General features: G+C 65.0%; 1 protein-coding gene across 8 annotated transcripts in view; it reads left to right on the top strand.

Annotated features, from left to right (window-relative positions):
* Positions 1–17433, top strand: part of BAHCC1 (BAH domain and coiled-coil containing 1) — a 75658-nt gene that overhangs the window by 40605 nt on the left and 17620 nt on the right. For all 8 annotated transcript variants that reach the window (XM_063656622.1, XM_054457507.2, XM_054457509.2 and 5 more), the window contains exons 4-11: positions 6886–7008; positions 10339–12072; positions 12317–12425; positions 12887–13074; positions 13174–13332; positions 13518–13681; positions 13856–14183; positions 15529–16341. In XM_063656622.1, the coding sequence (XP_063512692.1) occupies positions 6886–7008; positions 10339–12072; positions 12317–12425; positions 12887–13074; positions 13174–13332; positions 13518–13681; positions 13856–14183; positions 15529–16341 (3618 nt within the window). The remainder of the gene's footprint in view (positions 1–6885; positions 7009–10338; positions 12073–12316; positions 12426–12886; positions 13075–13173; positions 13333–13517; positions 13682–13855; positions 14184–15528; positions 16342–17433) is intronic.

Raw genomic sequence — 17433 nt, forward strand, 5'->3', positions numbered from 1 at the left:
GAGAACAGCTGTCCAGACCCCATGTGATATAGGCACAGAGAGCAACTTCCCTCCCGTGTCCTGCGGCGGCTGTCCACTGCTGGGGCCAGTGGCCTTGGTCACTGGGGATGGGGTGCGGCCTTCCTAGGCTGACATCCCTGGACCTGACCGATGGTGCAGCCGCCTCGGCAGGTGCACCGTCTACTGTGTGCCTGTGTGTGGGGCTGGCTGGTGTTGTGCCTGTGGCCCCGGTACAACGACCTGTGTGTCAAGGACGCTGCCTGGGGAACGTGAGGAAGGTCCTGGTGGACAGGCGGGAGGGAGTTCCCTGGTAGCCAGAGCTGATGTCCAGGGTGCCAGCGAAGGCTTTGGGGTCGTGCGGTTGCTTCTAGCTCCACGCTCTGAGAATTGTCCATTGCCTCCTGTGGCTTAAGGACAGCCCCAGCCTCGGACCCACCCTCCCTCCCATCGCTGGGCCCACCCTCCCCTCCAGCCCTGGACCCACCCTCCCGGGCCCACCCGCCCCCTGAGCCCCAGACCCACCGTCCCCCCCATCCCCGGACCCACCCTCCACCCGAGCCCCAGACCCACCCTCCCCCCCATCCCCGGGCCCACCCTCCCCCGCCATCCCCAGGCCCACCCTCCCCCCACATCCCCAGGAAGGCTGCGCTCCTCCCTGTGGGGTTGGTGCCTGGATCCTGGGCAGGCTGCCCGCTGCGTTCGTTCTAGAGGCTCCCATGGGAACCTGGCACCTGCTCCTGCTCTTAGCCACCTTGCTCAGCCTGGGAACAGATGGAGCTGGCCCGGCCTGCCCCTGAGGCAGCTGTGGGTCACCACTTGGGCCAGTTCCCTGCAGGCTTGTGGATGGGGAAGAGGCTGAGCTTCCGAAGCCTCAGGGGGCCCCAAGAATTGGGCACTCCAGCTCCAAGAAGGAATCTCCTGCCGTGCCCCCCCAACCACTCATGTCCCAGGAGCTGCACTTTGAAACACAGCCTGGACGCCCGGGGGTCTGCCCACCTGGAGTGAGGGGCCTGTGTGTGGGAGCAGGGGTGTATGGCAGAGAGCAGACAGGACTAGGGAAGGGGCTGCTGCAAGGCTGTAGGCCCTTCTGGCCCTAGAGTAGGAGTGGGAACTGCCCACAGCTGCAGTCACTGCTGAGGCCCCTCCTGTGCCCAGGGCAGGCGTCATCAGTCCCCGAAGTCCCTCCTGTGCCCAGGGCAGGTGTCATCAGTCCCCGAGGTCCCCATGTGCCCAGGGCAGGCGTCATCAGTCCACCGAGGTCCCCGTGTGCCCAGAGCAGGCGTCATCAGTCCCCGAGGTCCCTCCTGTGCCCAGGGCAGGTGTCATCAGTCTCCGAGGTCCCTCCTGTGCCCAGGGCAGGTGTCATCAGTCCCCGAGGTCCCTCCTGTGCCCAGGGCAGGTGTCATCAGTCCCCGAGGTCCCCGTGTGCCCAGGGCAGGTGTCATCAGTCCACCGAGATCCCCGTGTGCCCAGGGCAGGTGTCATCAGTCCACCGAGGTCCCCGTGTGCCCAGGGCAGGTGTCATCAGTCCCCGAGGTCCCTCCTGTGCCCAGGACAGGTGTCATCAGTCCATCGAGGTCCCCGTGTGCCCAGGGCAGGTGTCATCAGTCCCTGAGGTCCCTCCTGTGCCCAGGGCAGGTGTCATCAGTCCCCGAGGTCCCTCCTGTGCCCAGGGCAGGTGTCATCAGTCCCCGAGGTCCCCGTGTGCCCAGGGCAGGTGTCATCAGTCCACCGAGATCCCCGTGTGCCCAGGGCAGGTGTCATCAGTCCACCGAGGTCCCTCCTGTGCCCAGGACAGGTGTCATCAGTCCACCGAGGTCCCCGTGTGCCCAGGGCAGGTGTCATCAGTCCCCGAGGTCCCTCCTGTGCCCAGGACAGGTGTCATCAGTCCATCGAGGTCCCCGTGTGCCCAGGGCAGGTGTCATCAGTCCCTGAGGTCCCTCCTGTGCCCAGGGCAGGTGTCATCAGTCCCCGAGGTCCCTCCTGTGCCCAGGGCAGGTGTCATCAGTCCCCGAGGTCCCTCCTGTGCCCAGGGCAGGTGTCATCAGTCCCCGAGGTCCCTCCTGTGCCCAGGGCAGGTGTCATCAGTCCCCGAGGTCCCCGTGTGCCCAGGGCAGGTGTCATCAGTCCACCGAGGTCCCCGTGTGCCCAGGGCAGGTGTCATCAGTCCCCGAGGTCCCCGTGTGCCCAGGGCAGGTGTCATCAGTCCACCGAGGTCCCTCCTGTGCCCAGGGCAGGTGTCATCAGTCCCTGAGATCCCTGTGCGCCCAGGGCAGGTGTCATCAGTCGACTACAGCACTTGGTGTGCCGCATGCGGACAGGGTTTCAGAATCTGTCAGCCCAGCACTCGGGGCCTGGCAGTCATCGGGTAGACCCGTGCACTACACCTGAACCCCACTGACACCCTGAGTGAAGGGGGCGTCCCGTGAAGAGCCAGTGCTGAGTCGCAGGTGGGCGGAGGCCAGGCTGAGCCTTGTGCGTGTGGCTGCACGGCAGGGACGTCCTACGTGACGGGGACGATGTGCAGAACCACAAGAGGAGCCGGGACCACTTGCCAGGCCAGGGTTCTCCCGGGACTCCCCTGGGGTCACTGGGCGGGGAGTGATGGGATCTGGCAGAGTTGGCAGGAGGTGGAGGAGGGGTGTCTGCTTCTGAGCCAGGAGGATGGGCCCTCACTGGACAGTGGGCATTTGAGACAGTCCCCACAGCCTCCCACGTTCCCCAGGGCCTCCCAGGCTGGCTGCCCGCGTGCACATTCCAGGCCCGGGGCCACACCCAGCTGGCTGCATGACCCACTGCCCGCCCGGCCAGGCGTGTGGGAGCCGAGGTGGTACCACAGCGGGAGACAGGTCGAGGCTCAGCTGTGAGAGGCCGGCGTGGCTGACACGGGTGCCCAGTCCTTCCCCCAGGGAGGAGGCACTGCCGTTTGTCAGGATGGTGGGGTGTCCGCTGCAGAAGGTTTTGTCCTCAAAGGCGTGCAGGCTGGGGCAGGGGCGCTCGAGGTGTGCTTCAGCACCCCCAGAAGTTTGCTGAGCCTGCAGCATCCAGGCCCTGAGCTCTGTGGCCCCAAGTGGGGCTTCCTGGGTGACCCTGCAGTGGGAAGTCCCCTGACCCCCCAGGTGATCTTGGTCCTTCTGCTGGCTGACGTCCCTCCCTCCTACACCTGGCCGTGAAGACACCCCAAGTCCAGCATCCTGAGAGACCCAGGAGCAGCCCCCGGTTTTCCACGGCAGGGATGCTCCCTGGAAGGGCGGCCTGGGGGGTGGGTTGTGGCCACCTCCCCAGATTTGGCAAGAGGAGGAAGGCACAGGGCTGGCCTGGAGAGGGCAAGGCCTCGACGCGCGGGGCTGCTGGGAAAATGTGCTGTGTCAGAACGCAGGAGGGATGAGGGGGATGAGGTACCTGGAGTGGGGGTGCCCGGCAGGCAGCCAGGGCTGGTGTGAGCAAAGACACCCGGCCAGGCCCTGTGCACCCTGGGTGGGGGCTGCTCCTCCCTCCCCAGGGGTGAGAAGCCACCAGGCGGCCCTTCTCCAGGTGGGCCGGAGGAAAGGAAGGGTCCCCTCACCCCTGGCTGTCCCCAGCCCCCATTTCTCTGCATTGTGCCCTCCCACTCCTCTGTCCTTCAGCCCTGCCCAGGGGCACCCCCAACCCCCACTGACTGCCCACTCTCTCCTCCTGCCCACGCCATGGGCCTCCTACCTGCAACCGTTGACCTCCCCAGACGTGGTGAGCTCAGGCCTGGGGGAGGTTGGGAGGGGTCTGTGGGTGTGGCCATTGTGCCCCCTGCCCAGCCCATGCGTGACCCCCTGGCTTTACTCACCCATCAGGTGCCTGTGGCCTTGAGCCTCTGTCTCCTGCGGTCCGTCCCATCACGGGACTGAGTTTGGAGTCTCCTGCCCACCACAGTAGCAGGGGCAGGATGTGGGGACCTCGGTGCGACCCCCACTGCCCGCAGGGCTCTTCCCCACGCTCCGCCAGGCTCCGAGAGCACCAGCAGCCTGAGTCCTGCCCACCTCTCTGGCGGTTCGCTTAGCCCTTGTCTGTTGGGGTGATCGTAAAAGCTCCCGTCTCAAAGGGGTCTGGGAAGGGGAGGTTCTGGGGCCCCGACGTTCTAGCAGGAGCTTGCAGTTGAGGACTTCTGGCTCTGGGTTCATGTGGCCCCAGGCCCTGCTGGCTGAGCCCTCTTGGTCTCTGGCCCCGGAGTATCCCCTCCCTGCCATCTGGGGCCTCTACTGTCCCCCTGGAGCCCTCCCCAGGACCACCACCCCCACTCCTCAGTGGCAGCCCCTTCCAGGATGCCTGTGTGTCCCCGGCCCGGCCACAGCAGCCTTGCCTTCTGGCTTCTGGCCTCAGAACAGCTGCTCTGATTCATAAAAATCATTTTTTAATTTCTTTTCTCAGTTTTGAGAGTATGGTCTTATTGGGAAAAAGAAAGGGGCTTTCTTTCGCTGGGCTGGGAGGACCTTTTTCCCTTCCTCTCTCTGCCCCCTGGCCAAAGATGACCCCACCCTGCTGACTGGGCCTCTCCGGCACCCGGCCCCTCCCTCTCTGCTCCCCACCCCTCCATCCCATCTCCCCACCCCTCCATCCCATCTCCCCACCCCTCCATCCCATCTCCCCACTCCCTCCTCCTCCCCTAGCTCCCTAACTTCCACTCTGGGGCCTCAGAGGTGGGGACCCAAGCAGGCAAGGATGGGGGCACCAGCCAGGCCTTTGGTCTTAGGGCCGTGGCCGGTGCTGCCCTGCTCCCCAGCCCAGGGGCCACCAGCAAAGGCCCAGCAGCTGAGGGACACGCATAGCTGCCCACGCTCAGCTGCCCCCAGAGGGGACCGGCGGGAAGGAGCCCACTCCTCTGCCAGCTGAGTGCCTGCTCCCCCCAGAGAGCGGATGGGCTGGAGGCCTGGACCTCTGGAGCGGGGAGAGGGGCTCCATGCCTGGGAAACGGTGTCTGGGAAGGAGGAATTTACAGACTTCTGTTTACCAAAATGAGGCCTCGTAAAACATTTAACAGCAGCCAATTAAAGGGGGACAGCTGTGGAGGTTTAACCAGTGCCCCCCAAGGCCCTGCCCCTTGCCCTGCCACTCCCCTACCCCCGCCCCAGGTCACTCCCACCCCGTCCCTCTCAGCTTTGGTCAAATCTTCCAGGATTGGAGTTTAATCTGGTAAACAGCTGCACCAGATGCAGCTCCCACACAGACCAGGCCAGTCGGCCAGGCTCGAGCCTTAGCCCGGTGTCCTCAGCTGGAGGGCAGCTGCAGGGCCGCACCAGGGACAGGGCGCGCCTTCCCCAGGTTCCCAGACTTGGCCTGGGATGTGCGGCCTCACAGGGAGATGGGACTTCACCCTGTCAAGCAGGCCTCCGTGTCGCAGGACTTCCCAGGGCCTTCCCTGTGCTCAGCGCCCTGCACAAGACTCCAAATGGGACGTGTGTGGGGTGCATTCTTGGAGCTGGTGACCCAGAGCTTGGGTTTCCTGGAGCATCTCCTGGGGCTCAAGCTCCACAGATTTCCCTGGGATCCACTGAGCCAGAGAGGATCGAACAGCACCTGCCGCTGCTGGGGGACCCACTGGGATTGGGGTGTGGGGTGCCTCAGTTGGACTGGGGGGCCTGTTTTCCAGGGAAGATTCAGAGCAGGAGTTTTAGAGGGTGAGGGCCCCCCGTCCTGCCCCACCCTGCTGCGTTCATTCTGGTTCATTCTGGCAGGTTGAAGCTGTGGGTTGCTGCCTCAAATGTCTTCTCCTCAGGCCTACAGAAGGCTGCCGGACCCCCAACCACAGCCAGCCGCTTGGCCCTCACGTTCAGGCAGCTGCTATGGCGGGCCGGTCGGCCCGGCACCACTGGCACTGCACGCAGGGCTGGGGCTGGGGCTGGGCGGGTCTGAGTCTGAGAGCTCTGCCTGTGGCCCGGAGTCCTGCTGGGGAACCAGAAGCCACACTCCTTGTGGCTGGTGTCCCCGGTGTCCAGCAGACATGCTCTCTGCAGCCCCTGGGCTGGGTTCTGGTGCCTGCAGACCTCCCAGGCCATGCTCAGCCCTGTCCTGACCTGCCGGCTGTGCTTCATCCCCTGGGTGGGGGCAAGTATGCCCCACACAGCCAGAGCTGTCCCAAGGCCCAGGGCCAGCCGTGTGGGTGGCTGGGTGTGGCTGGTTTTCCTGTGCTGGGCAGGGGCAGGCCGCTAGGAAATGTGGCTGCCTTGAGGGACAGACAGACCCCTTAGCCTAGAGAGGGGCCTGTCTGGCATGACTCGGAGTCACCGCCTGGGGTTTTGGGGCTGGGGCCTGTGCAAGGAACTCTTTGCCCCCGTCCCTTCCCCACCCTGTGCAGATCTCGGAGCTGGAAGAGGCCTGGCCATGGTGGGAACTTGGCGTCGGATGGACACACCTGTGACCTCCAGCCAGGGTCGGGGGAGGCTGGCCACACCCCAGCGGCACTGGTCCCTGGCCTGGGCTGTCCACTGGGCCCTGGGGCCTGCCTTGGGGAGGCCAAGTCCGGGCCTGGTTCTTCTTTGGTCAGGGCCTTGGTGCAGAGTCTGTCCACAGTGCCTCTCCTCCCACAAAACCTCCCCAGAGTCCCTTTTGTTGCCCAGCCTGGGAGCTTCCGCGATCCTGAGTGCTGCTGGGAGGGAACAGAGGCCCCCTCGTCTGTCCTTCCCTCTCCCCAGCCCATCAGCAATTCAATTTGTGCCACACCGGAGGGATGGCATTAGTCGAGTCAGAGTTAATATGATGTATTGATGGGTTGATTTCCCCCCGGCGGCTGCGTGCTGGGCTCTGCGGGACATCGCTCCTGGGCTGCCTGCCGGCTTCTTGCCTCCCTGGGGTCAGGGCGAGTGCGGGCCAGGGGGCTGGGAGTTGCCTCTGCAACTGGGTCTCTTGCTTCTCTAGCTCCGGGGTACCCCAGATTTTCGGGGAGTCTGGCATCCACCTTCCTACCCGTGAGCCACTTGGATCACCATGGAAACAGCAGCGTTCTCTATGGGCAGCACCGTTTCTATGGAACCCAAAAAGGCAAGTGCAGCATGGGGCCGGCGTGGGGAGCAGGCATGCTGGAGGTGGGGAGGGGGCGCGGGAGCTTCTGGGGCACAAGGGAAAGGCCAGCCTAGGTGAGCCCTCCCACCAGGTGTCATCGAGGCCAGAGTGGGGGCTAGAGGAGAGGGTGGGCCTGCCCCTCAGGATTTAAACCCAGGGGCCCAGGACCACCCCCAGGCACAGGTCCAGTTCCCAGGTCACGCTGTCTCAAGACCCTCTCACTGCTCAGGTGGGAGCAGCTGAGCTGGTGCCCACCTTCCTCATTACCCTAGCCCCACCAGCTTCCTCAGGACCTGGCCTTGCCCTGCAGCCCCCAGCAGCCCGGGGATCGTGGGGTGGCTCAGGAGGAGGATGCATTCTGTGGGGGCTGGAGGAAGCCCACAGAAGCCCTCACTTCCTGGCTTACACACTCAGTGGCCTGGGCTACACCTGGGCTACACGAAGCCCAGCCCCCAGCCCCCCAGCCCCCCAGCCCCGTGGCCTGGTGGACAGAGGGGCTGCTCATCCCATTGGCAGCAGGCATCCCCAAAGAAGGGATGCAGAGTTTGTCTTTGCTGAGAAGTCAGAGCCGGTGGGGCCTTGAGGAAGAGGAAGCTCAGGCCCAGCAGAGCCGAGTCCTGGTGCCAGTGAGTCCCCTCGGGGTACCCGAGAGGGCCTGGCTGGAGGTGGGATGGGTGTGGGTCCTTATGTCCAAGTTGGGTTTCCTCTGGTAGGGCGATATCTCATTTGCATTTTAGAAAGTTCTCCTTGGGGTGACACCAGGAGGCTGGAGCAGGAAGCCATCGGTTAGTTACCGGGTTCCACTGAGAAGCGATACAGGTGTGGGGCCCCACAGGGGTCGGCATCGGTGATATCTAGGAGAGAGATTAGGGGTAGGGAGGGATAGAGGGTTCTAGGTGACCCCCGGTTTCTGGCCTGGGCTATGGGAGAGCGCACCTGGGGAGCAGCAGTTGGACGGTGGGGTGAGTTCTGCTTCAGTGCAGAGGGGCTGGGGCGTCTCCCCAAGGGGTCCGAGAGGTATCTGGACACACGGGGTGGTGTCAGTGCGGAGGGGTGGACTGGGAGGTTGTCCCAACTGTGAAGAGGGATGCCCAGGCTGCTGGGAATGAGAAGGGAGGTGGGGACAGACGGTTTCCGCACAGCCCTTGGGGAGCCCAGGAGCCCTGGCATTTAGGGCTGGAGCTCAGGGTTAGGGCAGAGGAGAGACCCAGAAAGCTCCCCGCAGGGTCTGGGAGGCGGACCAGACACCCTGCAGGGAACAGAGGGAGGGGACCCCAGTGAGCCTGTGCTCATGAGTGGCCATGATGACCCCAACTCTGAGTGTGAGTTGGGGGGTGGGGACCCGAGGCCAGTCTGCCCGCCCTCTCTTGGCTGCCCCTCAGCCCCTTTCTCCCCACCTCATACTCACTCCAGGACCTCTGTGTGGCCTGCACTTCTGCACCTGCAGGAGCCTGAGATTTGCTAAGGTTCAGGAGGGCCTTGGCCTTGCCCATGCCAGCCAGCTGCAGGGGAGCAGGCATGGGGGCCAGGAACTCACCACCAGCCCCACCCAGGGGATTCAGCTCTCACCCAGGACAGGCACCCAAACCCGTCTCCTCACCCCACACCCCAGCTCCTGCGGCTGGAGGCTGAGGGGCTCTGCTGCCCAGAGGACAGCCCCGCAGGCCCCAATCCCCCAGACCCATGTCAGCCCCAGCGCGTGCAGTTATTTTGACAGTGTTTGTCAGGGGCGGGCAGGTGGCTGGTCCCAGCCCCAGAAACCCAACCCCTCCACCAGCACAGGGGACTCCCTCTGGGCAGTGGGCCGGCCAGGCCTCTCGGCTTTCACAATATTGTGGTGGAGCTGTGTCCAAGAACAGTATTTGGTTTTGGAAATGGAGCTAATTAGGTTTCGCCGGGGCTAGCCCCTTCCCGCTCCCCTTCCCCCTTGTTTCTAATTAGCAGGAAATTGACAAGGAATTTACATGCCTGAGGACAATTTTACAAGTTCCAAATGTTTCTTTTGTTTCTCCCCTTGTCAGCTCCCTCTGCTCTTGGCACCACCCTGCTGCCCACCCACCCAGCTGGGTGTGGAGAGGGACAGCACCCCCAGCGTCCCCAAAGGCGGTGGCCTGGCCCCCTCTGTGGGGCGATGGGTAACCCCAGGGCAGCCGGGAGTGTGGAGAGCTTGGGGCAGACCCTAGCCGGGAAGGGAGGGCCCAGACCGAGGGCCCAGGCTGGGCAACCATTTCAGGGACCGCAGACGCTCACCACTCACCAGGCAGGGTGAGCACAGCTGCTGCTCTCTGCCCCCGGAGCCACTGGCCTTTCTCCATTTCAACACATTACCCTAGCCCCACCAGCCTGAGACACCCAGATGAGAGGCCGAGGGGCTGGGAGCTCCCAGGGTGTCCAGCAGGTGGGTGAGCCCCTCCTCCACGACCCACCCGTCCTTCCTCACCTCTCCTCCGGGGGCGCCTGGAGCTGTGCCTGCTACCTGTCCCTGGTTTCCAAGGTCCTGGTGCCTGTTTGTAAAGACCCAGCAGGGATGCTCTGTAACATTCACTGTCTGCCCCGCATCCCCCGAAAATCCACTGCCTGCCCCGCGTCCCCCAAAAATCCCTACTGGCACTGGGCCAGGCGGGGGAGAGACTGGCCTCGGGTTTGCATCTCCCATCTCTGAGGTGTGGGGAGCTGAACATGGCGGCAGAGGGTGAGTGTTTCACAGGGACAGAGCTTCAGTTCGGGGAGGTGAGAGGTTCTGGCCATGGATGCTTATGACGGCTGCACGGCAGGGGGAGTGTGCCCGGTACCCCTGAACTGTGCACCCAAAATGGGAAATTGTATGTTACCCCATATTTCACTACAATTTTATAAAAACAAAAGCAAAAACCAGCCTGACGCTGTGGCTCACGCCTGTAATCCCAACACTTTGGGAGGCCAAGGCGGGCGGATCACGAGGTCAGGAAATCGAGACCATCCTGGGTGAAACCCTGTCTCTACTAAAACATACAAAAATATTAGCTGGGCCTGGTGGCGGGCGCCTGTAGTCCCAGCTACTCGGGAGGCTGAGACAGGAGAATGGCGTGAACCCGGGAGGTGGAGCTTGCAGTGAGCCGAGATCACGCCACCGCACTCCAGCCTGGGTGACAGAGGACAGAGCGAGACTCCGTCTCAAAAGAAAAAAAAAAAAAAAAAAGAGCAAAAACCTTCCCTAGGCTGTAACCTGGAGTCAGTGCCAGCTGGTGTCCGGGAGGCACCTGTCTCAGGGAGTCTTCCTCCAGCCTCGCCCCTAAGGCCTCCCATTGACCTTGGCTCTTTCCCACACAGATAACTTCTACCTGCGCAACCTGCCGCCCCAGCCCACGCTGCTGCCGGCCAACCACAACTTCCCCAGCGTGGCCCGGGCTGCCCCTGCCCACCCCATGGGCTCCTGCAGCCGGGATCGAGACCGGGGTGAGGCTGGCTCCCTGCAGAAGGGCCCCAAGGACTTCGACCGCTTCCTCGTGGGCAAAGAGCTGGGCAGAGAGAAGGCGGGCAAGGCCGCTGAGGGCAAGGAGCGGCCGGCGGCAGAGGAGGACAGTGGCAAGGAGCGGCACAAGCTCGTGCTGCCCGTGCCAGCCGACGGGCATTGCAGGGAGGGCGGCCCCGCACCCCGAGGGGCCTGCGAGGGCCGCCCCAAGCACCTCACCTCCTGCCTCCTCAACACCAAGGTGCTCAACGGTGAGATGGGCAGGGCTGCGCTAGCCAGCTGTGCAGGGGGCGTGCTGGGGCGGCCTGGCACGGGGGTGGTGACCTCCGGGCGCTTTGCAAAGGAGGCAGCAGGCCCCCCGGAGCCCGGGCCGGCCTTCAGCGAGTGCCTGGAGCGGCGGCAGATGCTACACCGCACCGCATCCTACGCGGGGCCGCCCCCACCCCTCAGCACGGCCGCCAGCTCCTTCCCCTGCCTGCAGCTGCATGGGGGCTCTGACGGGCTCTGCCCGCTGCAGGACAAAGCCCCCCGGGACCTAAAGGCCAGCGGGCCCACCTTCGTGCCTTCTGTGGGACACCTGGCCGACAAGGGCCGCCCCTTCCAGGCCGCCGAGGCCTGTGCCGTGGCAGGGGAGGGCAAGGACCGGCACCTGGAGGGAACCATGGCCCCCGACCACTCTGCATCCTATGGAGTCTCCTATGCCCACCTGAAGGCTGAGGGCAAGGGCGAGCGGCGGCCTGGGGGCTTTGAGGCGGCCCTCAACCCCCGGCTAAAGGGCCTGGACTATCTCAGCAGCGCAGGCCCCGAGGCCTCCTTCCCCGGACTCCCTAAAAGCGGTCTGGACAAAAGCGGCTACTTCGAGTTGCCCACCTCTTCACAGGACTGTGCCCGGCCTGGTCACCAGGACCCGCTGGGCGGGAAGGCCCCCCAGGCCTGCTGCACTTTAGATAAGACTGTTGGCAAGGAAGCCCCGGCCGGCCCCCCGGGGGCACAGAAGGTGGCCCGTATCAGGCACCAGCAGCACTTGGTAGCTGCCGAGGTGGAGCAGGGGGGCATTGGGGCTGAGGCCAAGCGCAAGTCCCTGGAGCTGGCATCCCTGGGCTACGGCGGGCCCCACCTGCCCCCATGGGGTGTCCAGGCAGGCCAGGGCACCGCCATGGCCATCAGCGAGGAGCGCAAGGCTGGCGCCTACCTGGACCCCTTTGGCAGCGGCCTGCAGCAGGCGGCCCTTCTGCCCCAGGAACTGCCTGCGCCGCCGGATGAGGTCTCGGCCATGAAGAACCTGCTCAAGTACAGCAGCCAGGCCCTGGTGGTGGGCCAGAAAGCACCCTTGGTGGGCCTGGGTGGCCTCAAGGCCAGCTGCGTCCAGCAGGAAGCAAAGTTCCCATCCTCTAAGGGCCCAGGCCAGTCGGAGAGGCCGGACTGCGCCCGCAGCAGGGAGCACGACACCACGCACGGCGATGGGGAGGTGCGGCAGCCCCCTGTGGGCATTGCAGTGGCCTTGGCCAGGCAGAAGGACACGGTGAGCCGGTCCGAGGCGGCCTACACCACCAACACCGCGCGGCAGGGCCGGGCCGCCCCCGCCTTCAAAGGTACACGCCCTGCACAGAGAGGGAGGCAGGCGGGGACGGTCTAGGGGGCCCAGCTGGCCCTGCCCTGCGCACCCACTTCCCAGCTCCCACACCTGCCCTTGGCAGACCCTCCAAGGCCCCAGGACCAGGGGATCCTCCTCAGTGCATCAGGCCCCCCAGCTCGAAGCGGGGTCACTGCTTGCCTTAGCCTGTGGCTCCCTGGCCGCCCCAACCCTCTTCCTTCTGCTGTCTCGACCCTGTGCAGCTGGTGGTGGGCCCCGTTCCACACACGCGCTGGACCTGGAGGCTGAGGACGAGAGGACGCGGCTATGTGATGACCGCCTGGGGCTCGCCAGCCGTGAGCTGCTGCTGCAGTGAGAGCTGGGCCTGTGGCCCTGGAGAGTGGGGCTGGGCCTGGGCTTGGGGCTCCTCACTCAGAACCACGTGGAGAAAGAGGGGTGGTCGTGGCTGAGGCAGCAGATTCTATGGCCAGCCGTGGGTGGGGTTCTACCCACCCCTAGAGCCTTTCTGGGGTTTCACCCGGGGTTGGGGATCTTAGCTAACCCCTTGCAGCGGTCAGGTTGCCCACTCTCGGGCCAGGAGAGGGCCCCCAGTCAGCCCTGCAGAGCACTGAGGCTGGAGCCTGGGGTTTTCCCTGAGCCTCCAGGTCCTGTTCTCCCTCCCCGGTTGATGGCAGGGGGTGGGACAGGGAGTCAGGCATTGGCACCGCTGGTGGGGCTGAGCCCCGGGTCTTACAGAGACAACAAAGGGCCGGGGGTGGGATGGGGAGCTGGGCATTGGTGCCGGTGGCAGGGCTGAGCCCCAGTTCTTACAGGGACAGCAAAGATCGCGTAGAGTTCACCCGGATCCACCCACCGAGCAGCTGCCCCGGGGACCTGGCCCCCCACCTCATGATGCAGAGCGGCCAGCTGGGCGGGGACCCAGCCCCCCACACCCACCCCCATCCCCCCTGGCTGCCCCGCACCCGCAGCCCCTCCCTGTGGATGGGGGGGCACTCCTACGGTCAGTGATCCAAGGGCGGGGGCTGGCCTAGGGCTGATGAGGGTTCCCTCCTGGTCCCCGGGAGTGAGAGGCCTGACCACTGTGCCCTCTGCCTCCCAGGCCTGGGGCACCCTGCCCTGCACCAGAACCTGCCCCCCGGCTTCCCCGCCTCCGTGGCTGGCCCCGTGCCCTCTGTCTTCCCCCTCCCACAGGACGCCCCCACGCAGCTGGTCATCCTGCCCTCAGAGCCCACACCCCACAGCGCCCCCCATGCACTTGGTAAGGGCCCCTGGTCCAGGCTGCTACACTTGGGGGGTGCTGTTGGAAGGGGGGGCAGCCGGGGGTGTGCTGGCCAGGGCTCAGGAGGGAGCGGTGGGCTTGGGCTGAGGAAAGGGTGGCAGGGAAGCAGCCCCGGAGCTGTCCCCTCCCCAGCCGGGCTGACCCCTCCTGGGCCCTGCCCACAGCGGATGTCATGGACCAGGCCTCGCTGTGGCCCCCCATGTACGGGGGCCGGGGCCCCGCCTCTCACATGCAGCACCCGGGCCAGCTCCCCGTGTACTCGAGGCCACAGCTCCTCCGGCAGCAGGAGCTCTATGCTTTGCAGCAGCAGAGGGCCGCCCAGTTCCAGGTACCACCCCTAGCCACGCCCACCTGGGCCGGCGCTTCTCCCCCTCCCTGCCTGGCCGGACGTGGCTCCAGGAGACCCCTGCATGCCTGGCCTCTGGCAGGATGAACCCAAGCAGGGGGCCCACTGGGGTCAGGAGATCCTGAGCCTGGCTGAGCTTGCCCCCATCCCTGACAGCGGAAGCCCGAAGACCAGCACCTGGATCTGGAGGAGCCCGCCCAGGAGAAGGCCCCGAAGTCCACCCACAAGCCAGTTGCCTTAACCCCCACGGCCCCGGGCGCCCCCTCACCTGCTGCAGGCCCCACCAAGCTGCCACCCTGCTGCCACCCGCCCGACCCAAAGCCCCCCGCCAGCTGCCCCACCCCACCACCTCGGCCCAGCGCCCCGTGCACTTTAAATGTCTGCCCCGCCAGCAGCCCCGGGCCTGGCTCCCGGGCGCGCCGCGTCGAGGAAAAGAATGGCGAGGGTCAGCAGTCCGCGGCCGACATCGTCACATCCGAACCAGGTGAGAGTAGCCGTCTGGCCTGGCCCGCTGTGCTCCCCTCCAAGCCCTCCCGCCCCTGCCTGGCAAGGCTGCGCTGAGTCCGGGCTGCCTGCAGGCAGGCTCCACACCTGCCCAGGCCCAGGGCAGCATGGCTGTTCCCTTCCTTTCTCTTCCCTCTTCCCAATCCTCCCAATGACCATGGGAGAAGCACACAGCGCCCCAGCCGCCTCCTTCCTGGCCGTGGGCTGATGAAGGCGGGAGGAAGACGGGGTCCCGCTGGCCGTCGTGGGGGCCCTCCAGCAATGAAGGCGGGGCCTGCTGGTGGTAGTGCTGGCACCCTGGGGGCACTGGGCATGGGACTTGACCAGGCTGCCATTCAGGGTCTCAGCAAAGCTGGGTGAGGGAGGGGCAGCGAGGCGGGGTGCCTGGGTGGGGGGTCTTGGGCCTGCCCTCGGCCCCTGCCACCCGCCCATCCGCTTCCCCACCAGCCTATTTGATTCTCTGAGTGGGACTGAGAGTTCACACTGGAAACCGTGTGGCGAACATAAAACCCGTCCTAGTTTCACAGTCAGGAGATGTAGCCAGCAGAGGGTTTTTCAGTTTTTTTCTCTTAGTTTTTTTTGTTTTTTTTTTTTTTTTTTGCAGTTAATGGGACGTGATGCCTCTGACATGCTGCCGGCTTGTTCTGGTTCAGGGAAAACCCTGATTGAAGCATCATGTTTTACAAGTTCCCCCTTTTCTGGTTACCCACAGCACACCATGCCAGAGATGGCTCCAAAGGCCACCCCCAGCCCAGGTGGCCAGGGTTGTTGGGGGGAGCTTTAAGGCCACTCTTTGGGGGAACGAGGGCCTGGCCTCAGGCTGCTCACACTTTTTTTTTTTTTTTTTTTTTTTTGAGACAGGGTGTCTCCCTCTGTCGCCCAGGCTGGAGTGCAGTGGCGCGAACATGGCTCACTGCAGCCTCGGCCTCCTGGGCTCAAGCCATCCTCCCACCTCAGCCTCCTGTGTAGCTTGGACCACAGGCATGCACCACCACGCCCAGCTCATTGTTCGTTAATTTTTTTGTAGTGGCACGTGCTCACTCTGTTGCCCAGGCTGGTCTCGAATTCCTGGCCTCAAATGATCCACCCACCTCAGCCTCCCAAAGTTTTGGGATCACAGGCATGAGCCACTGCACCTGGCCAGGTTGCCCCCTTCATTAACGTAAAACTTTCCCCGCCACCAGTCTCGCGGACCTGCAGCTAGCCCAGGACCCTTCCACATGGGCTTGGGTCTGAGGGTTTGAGGCCACTGTCCTCCGTCCTATCGCAGGACACCCCCTTACCACCACTCCCAGCTCCCTGCTGACCTGTCCCCTCCTTTGCAGACCTGCCTCCCGGATACCTGCGCCCCGTGGCTGGCCTGGGCTTCTCCCTACCCTCAGACGTGCACTCTTCTAACCTCGAGGACCCTGAAACTATGCAAACCGCTGCCCCGGGGGCCCAGCCTGAGCCCACAAGGACATTCCTGCCTGGGGAGCCGCCTCCCTGCAGCCCCAGGAGCCTGGAGGAGACCGGGCTGCTCTCAGGGGCCAGGGAGGCCACCCAGGACCTTGCCACCACCCCCTACCCTGCCGAGCGGGGATGCCAGGGGAAGGCAGCGGACCCCAGCCCACTTGAGGGGCTACAAGAACTGCAATGTGGGGCCCTCCTCGAGGCAGGGGGCCCCGAGGCCACCGGCCAGGCTCATTCTACTCAGGGAGGGGCACGAGAAGAGAGGAGCAGGGAAGAGGGGGAGCAGAGGCCCTTGTCAGGGGCCTCCCCCCAAGTCCTGGAGCAGCGATCAGGGAGCCCGGGTGCCCTTGAGGACGAGGGGGAGCAGCCGGCCCCTGAGGAGGACGAGCTGGAGGAAGACGAGCTGGGGCAGCAGAGCATGGAGGACTCAGAGGAGGACTGTGGGGGAGCTCCCGACAACAGCCACCCACCCAGGGCCCTGCCAGGCCTGGATGCCTTGGTGGCTGCCACCATCGACCTGGGGGACCTGCCCAGTGACAGCCCACTGGACCCTCAGCCCCCAGCGGCCTCTGGGCCCTCCAGCACAGTCCCCCTGCCCCATAGCTCAGGGATTCATGGGATCGCTCTGCTCAGCGAGCTGGCCGACCTGGCAATCCAGCGTCAGAGGAGTGAGAGGGCTGTGCCAGGTAAGCCCAGTGGTTGCCGCCATCCCCCAGAGTCCCAGCGGTGGGACCCGCAGGCCTGGCTCAGGGTCACCTGGCCAGACGGCAGCCTTGGGCCCCACTCAGTTGTCCCCAAAGTGTGGTGGGTCCCCTGGAGAGTGTCCGCCTCCCCTTGCTGTCCCTCGTCCATGGAAGTCAGGTGTGCCATCTCCGAATCCCTCTGTCCCAGGTGGGGCGCTGGGAGCAGGACTCACCTCCATGGTGGTTTCAGAGGAAGGGCCTCTCGGGCAGCACCTCCTGTTGGAAGTGGCTGAACAGGGGCCCGCGTCCTGGCAAGGGGAGAGGAGAGCCTGCCACCTGCCACCTGCTGTGCCAGGCCTCCACCTCCTCAGCCTCCACAGCTGCTACCCTGGCCTGGGGGGTCCAGTTCAGGAACCGGCGCCTCCCCACTCAGGCCCAGGGGAGGAGGCAGGAGGTTGGGGCTCCTGCTGCAGGGAGGCCTATGGGACCGGGAGCTTCTGGGCTCTTCCACCCACCCAGGGGCCCCAAGGACAGCCGGACAACAGTGGGCAGGGCCAGAGCACCTGGGACACCGAGGGCCAGGTTTCTGTTTAGTCCACCCCGGCCCTTGGTCTGGGCACTCCCTGCGGTCCAGTGCTCCTGGGAAAGCCCCCACTTCCTGTCATCTTCCCTGTGGCCCCCAGAGAAAGCCCCGGGGTGGAGGGCGTCTCCCAGCCGGGCGCGGTGCCGTGGTTGTTCATAGCACAAACCTGACAGTCTTCAGGGCTCGGCCACTGCTTTCTGGATGCATAAAGCTCACCACCACGATGAAGAGAATGTTCTCGAACAGTGCATTTTCCCAGGGGCCCGTGGTCACCCTGGGCTGGATGAGGCTGCTGGCTCGCACATGGCAGGGGTGGTTCCGCAGTGCTGGGAGCTGCCTGCCCTTGGGGGTATCTGGCCCAGAGTCCCTGCTTCTGGGTGGGGCTGTGCAGAGGGTTTGAGGAAGCTTGGAGTCCTATCGGGGTGGGCTCCACCTGGACCCCCCCAGAGGTCCTCCCTTGGGCCTCCAGCTGGCGGTGTATGAGAAGATAAGAGAGTGAGGTGGAGGCACCT

The sequence above is a fragment of the Pongo pygmaeus genome, chromosome 19 (assembly GCF_028885625.2).
Source record: "Pongo pygmaeus isolate AG05252 chromosome 19, NHGRI_mPonPyg2-v2.0_pri, whole genome shotgun sequence".
Classification (NCBI taxonomy): domain Eukaryota; kingdom Metazoa; phylum Chordata; class Mammalia; order Primates; family Hominidae; genus Pongo; species Pongo pygmaeus.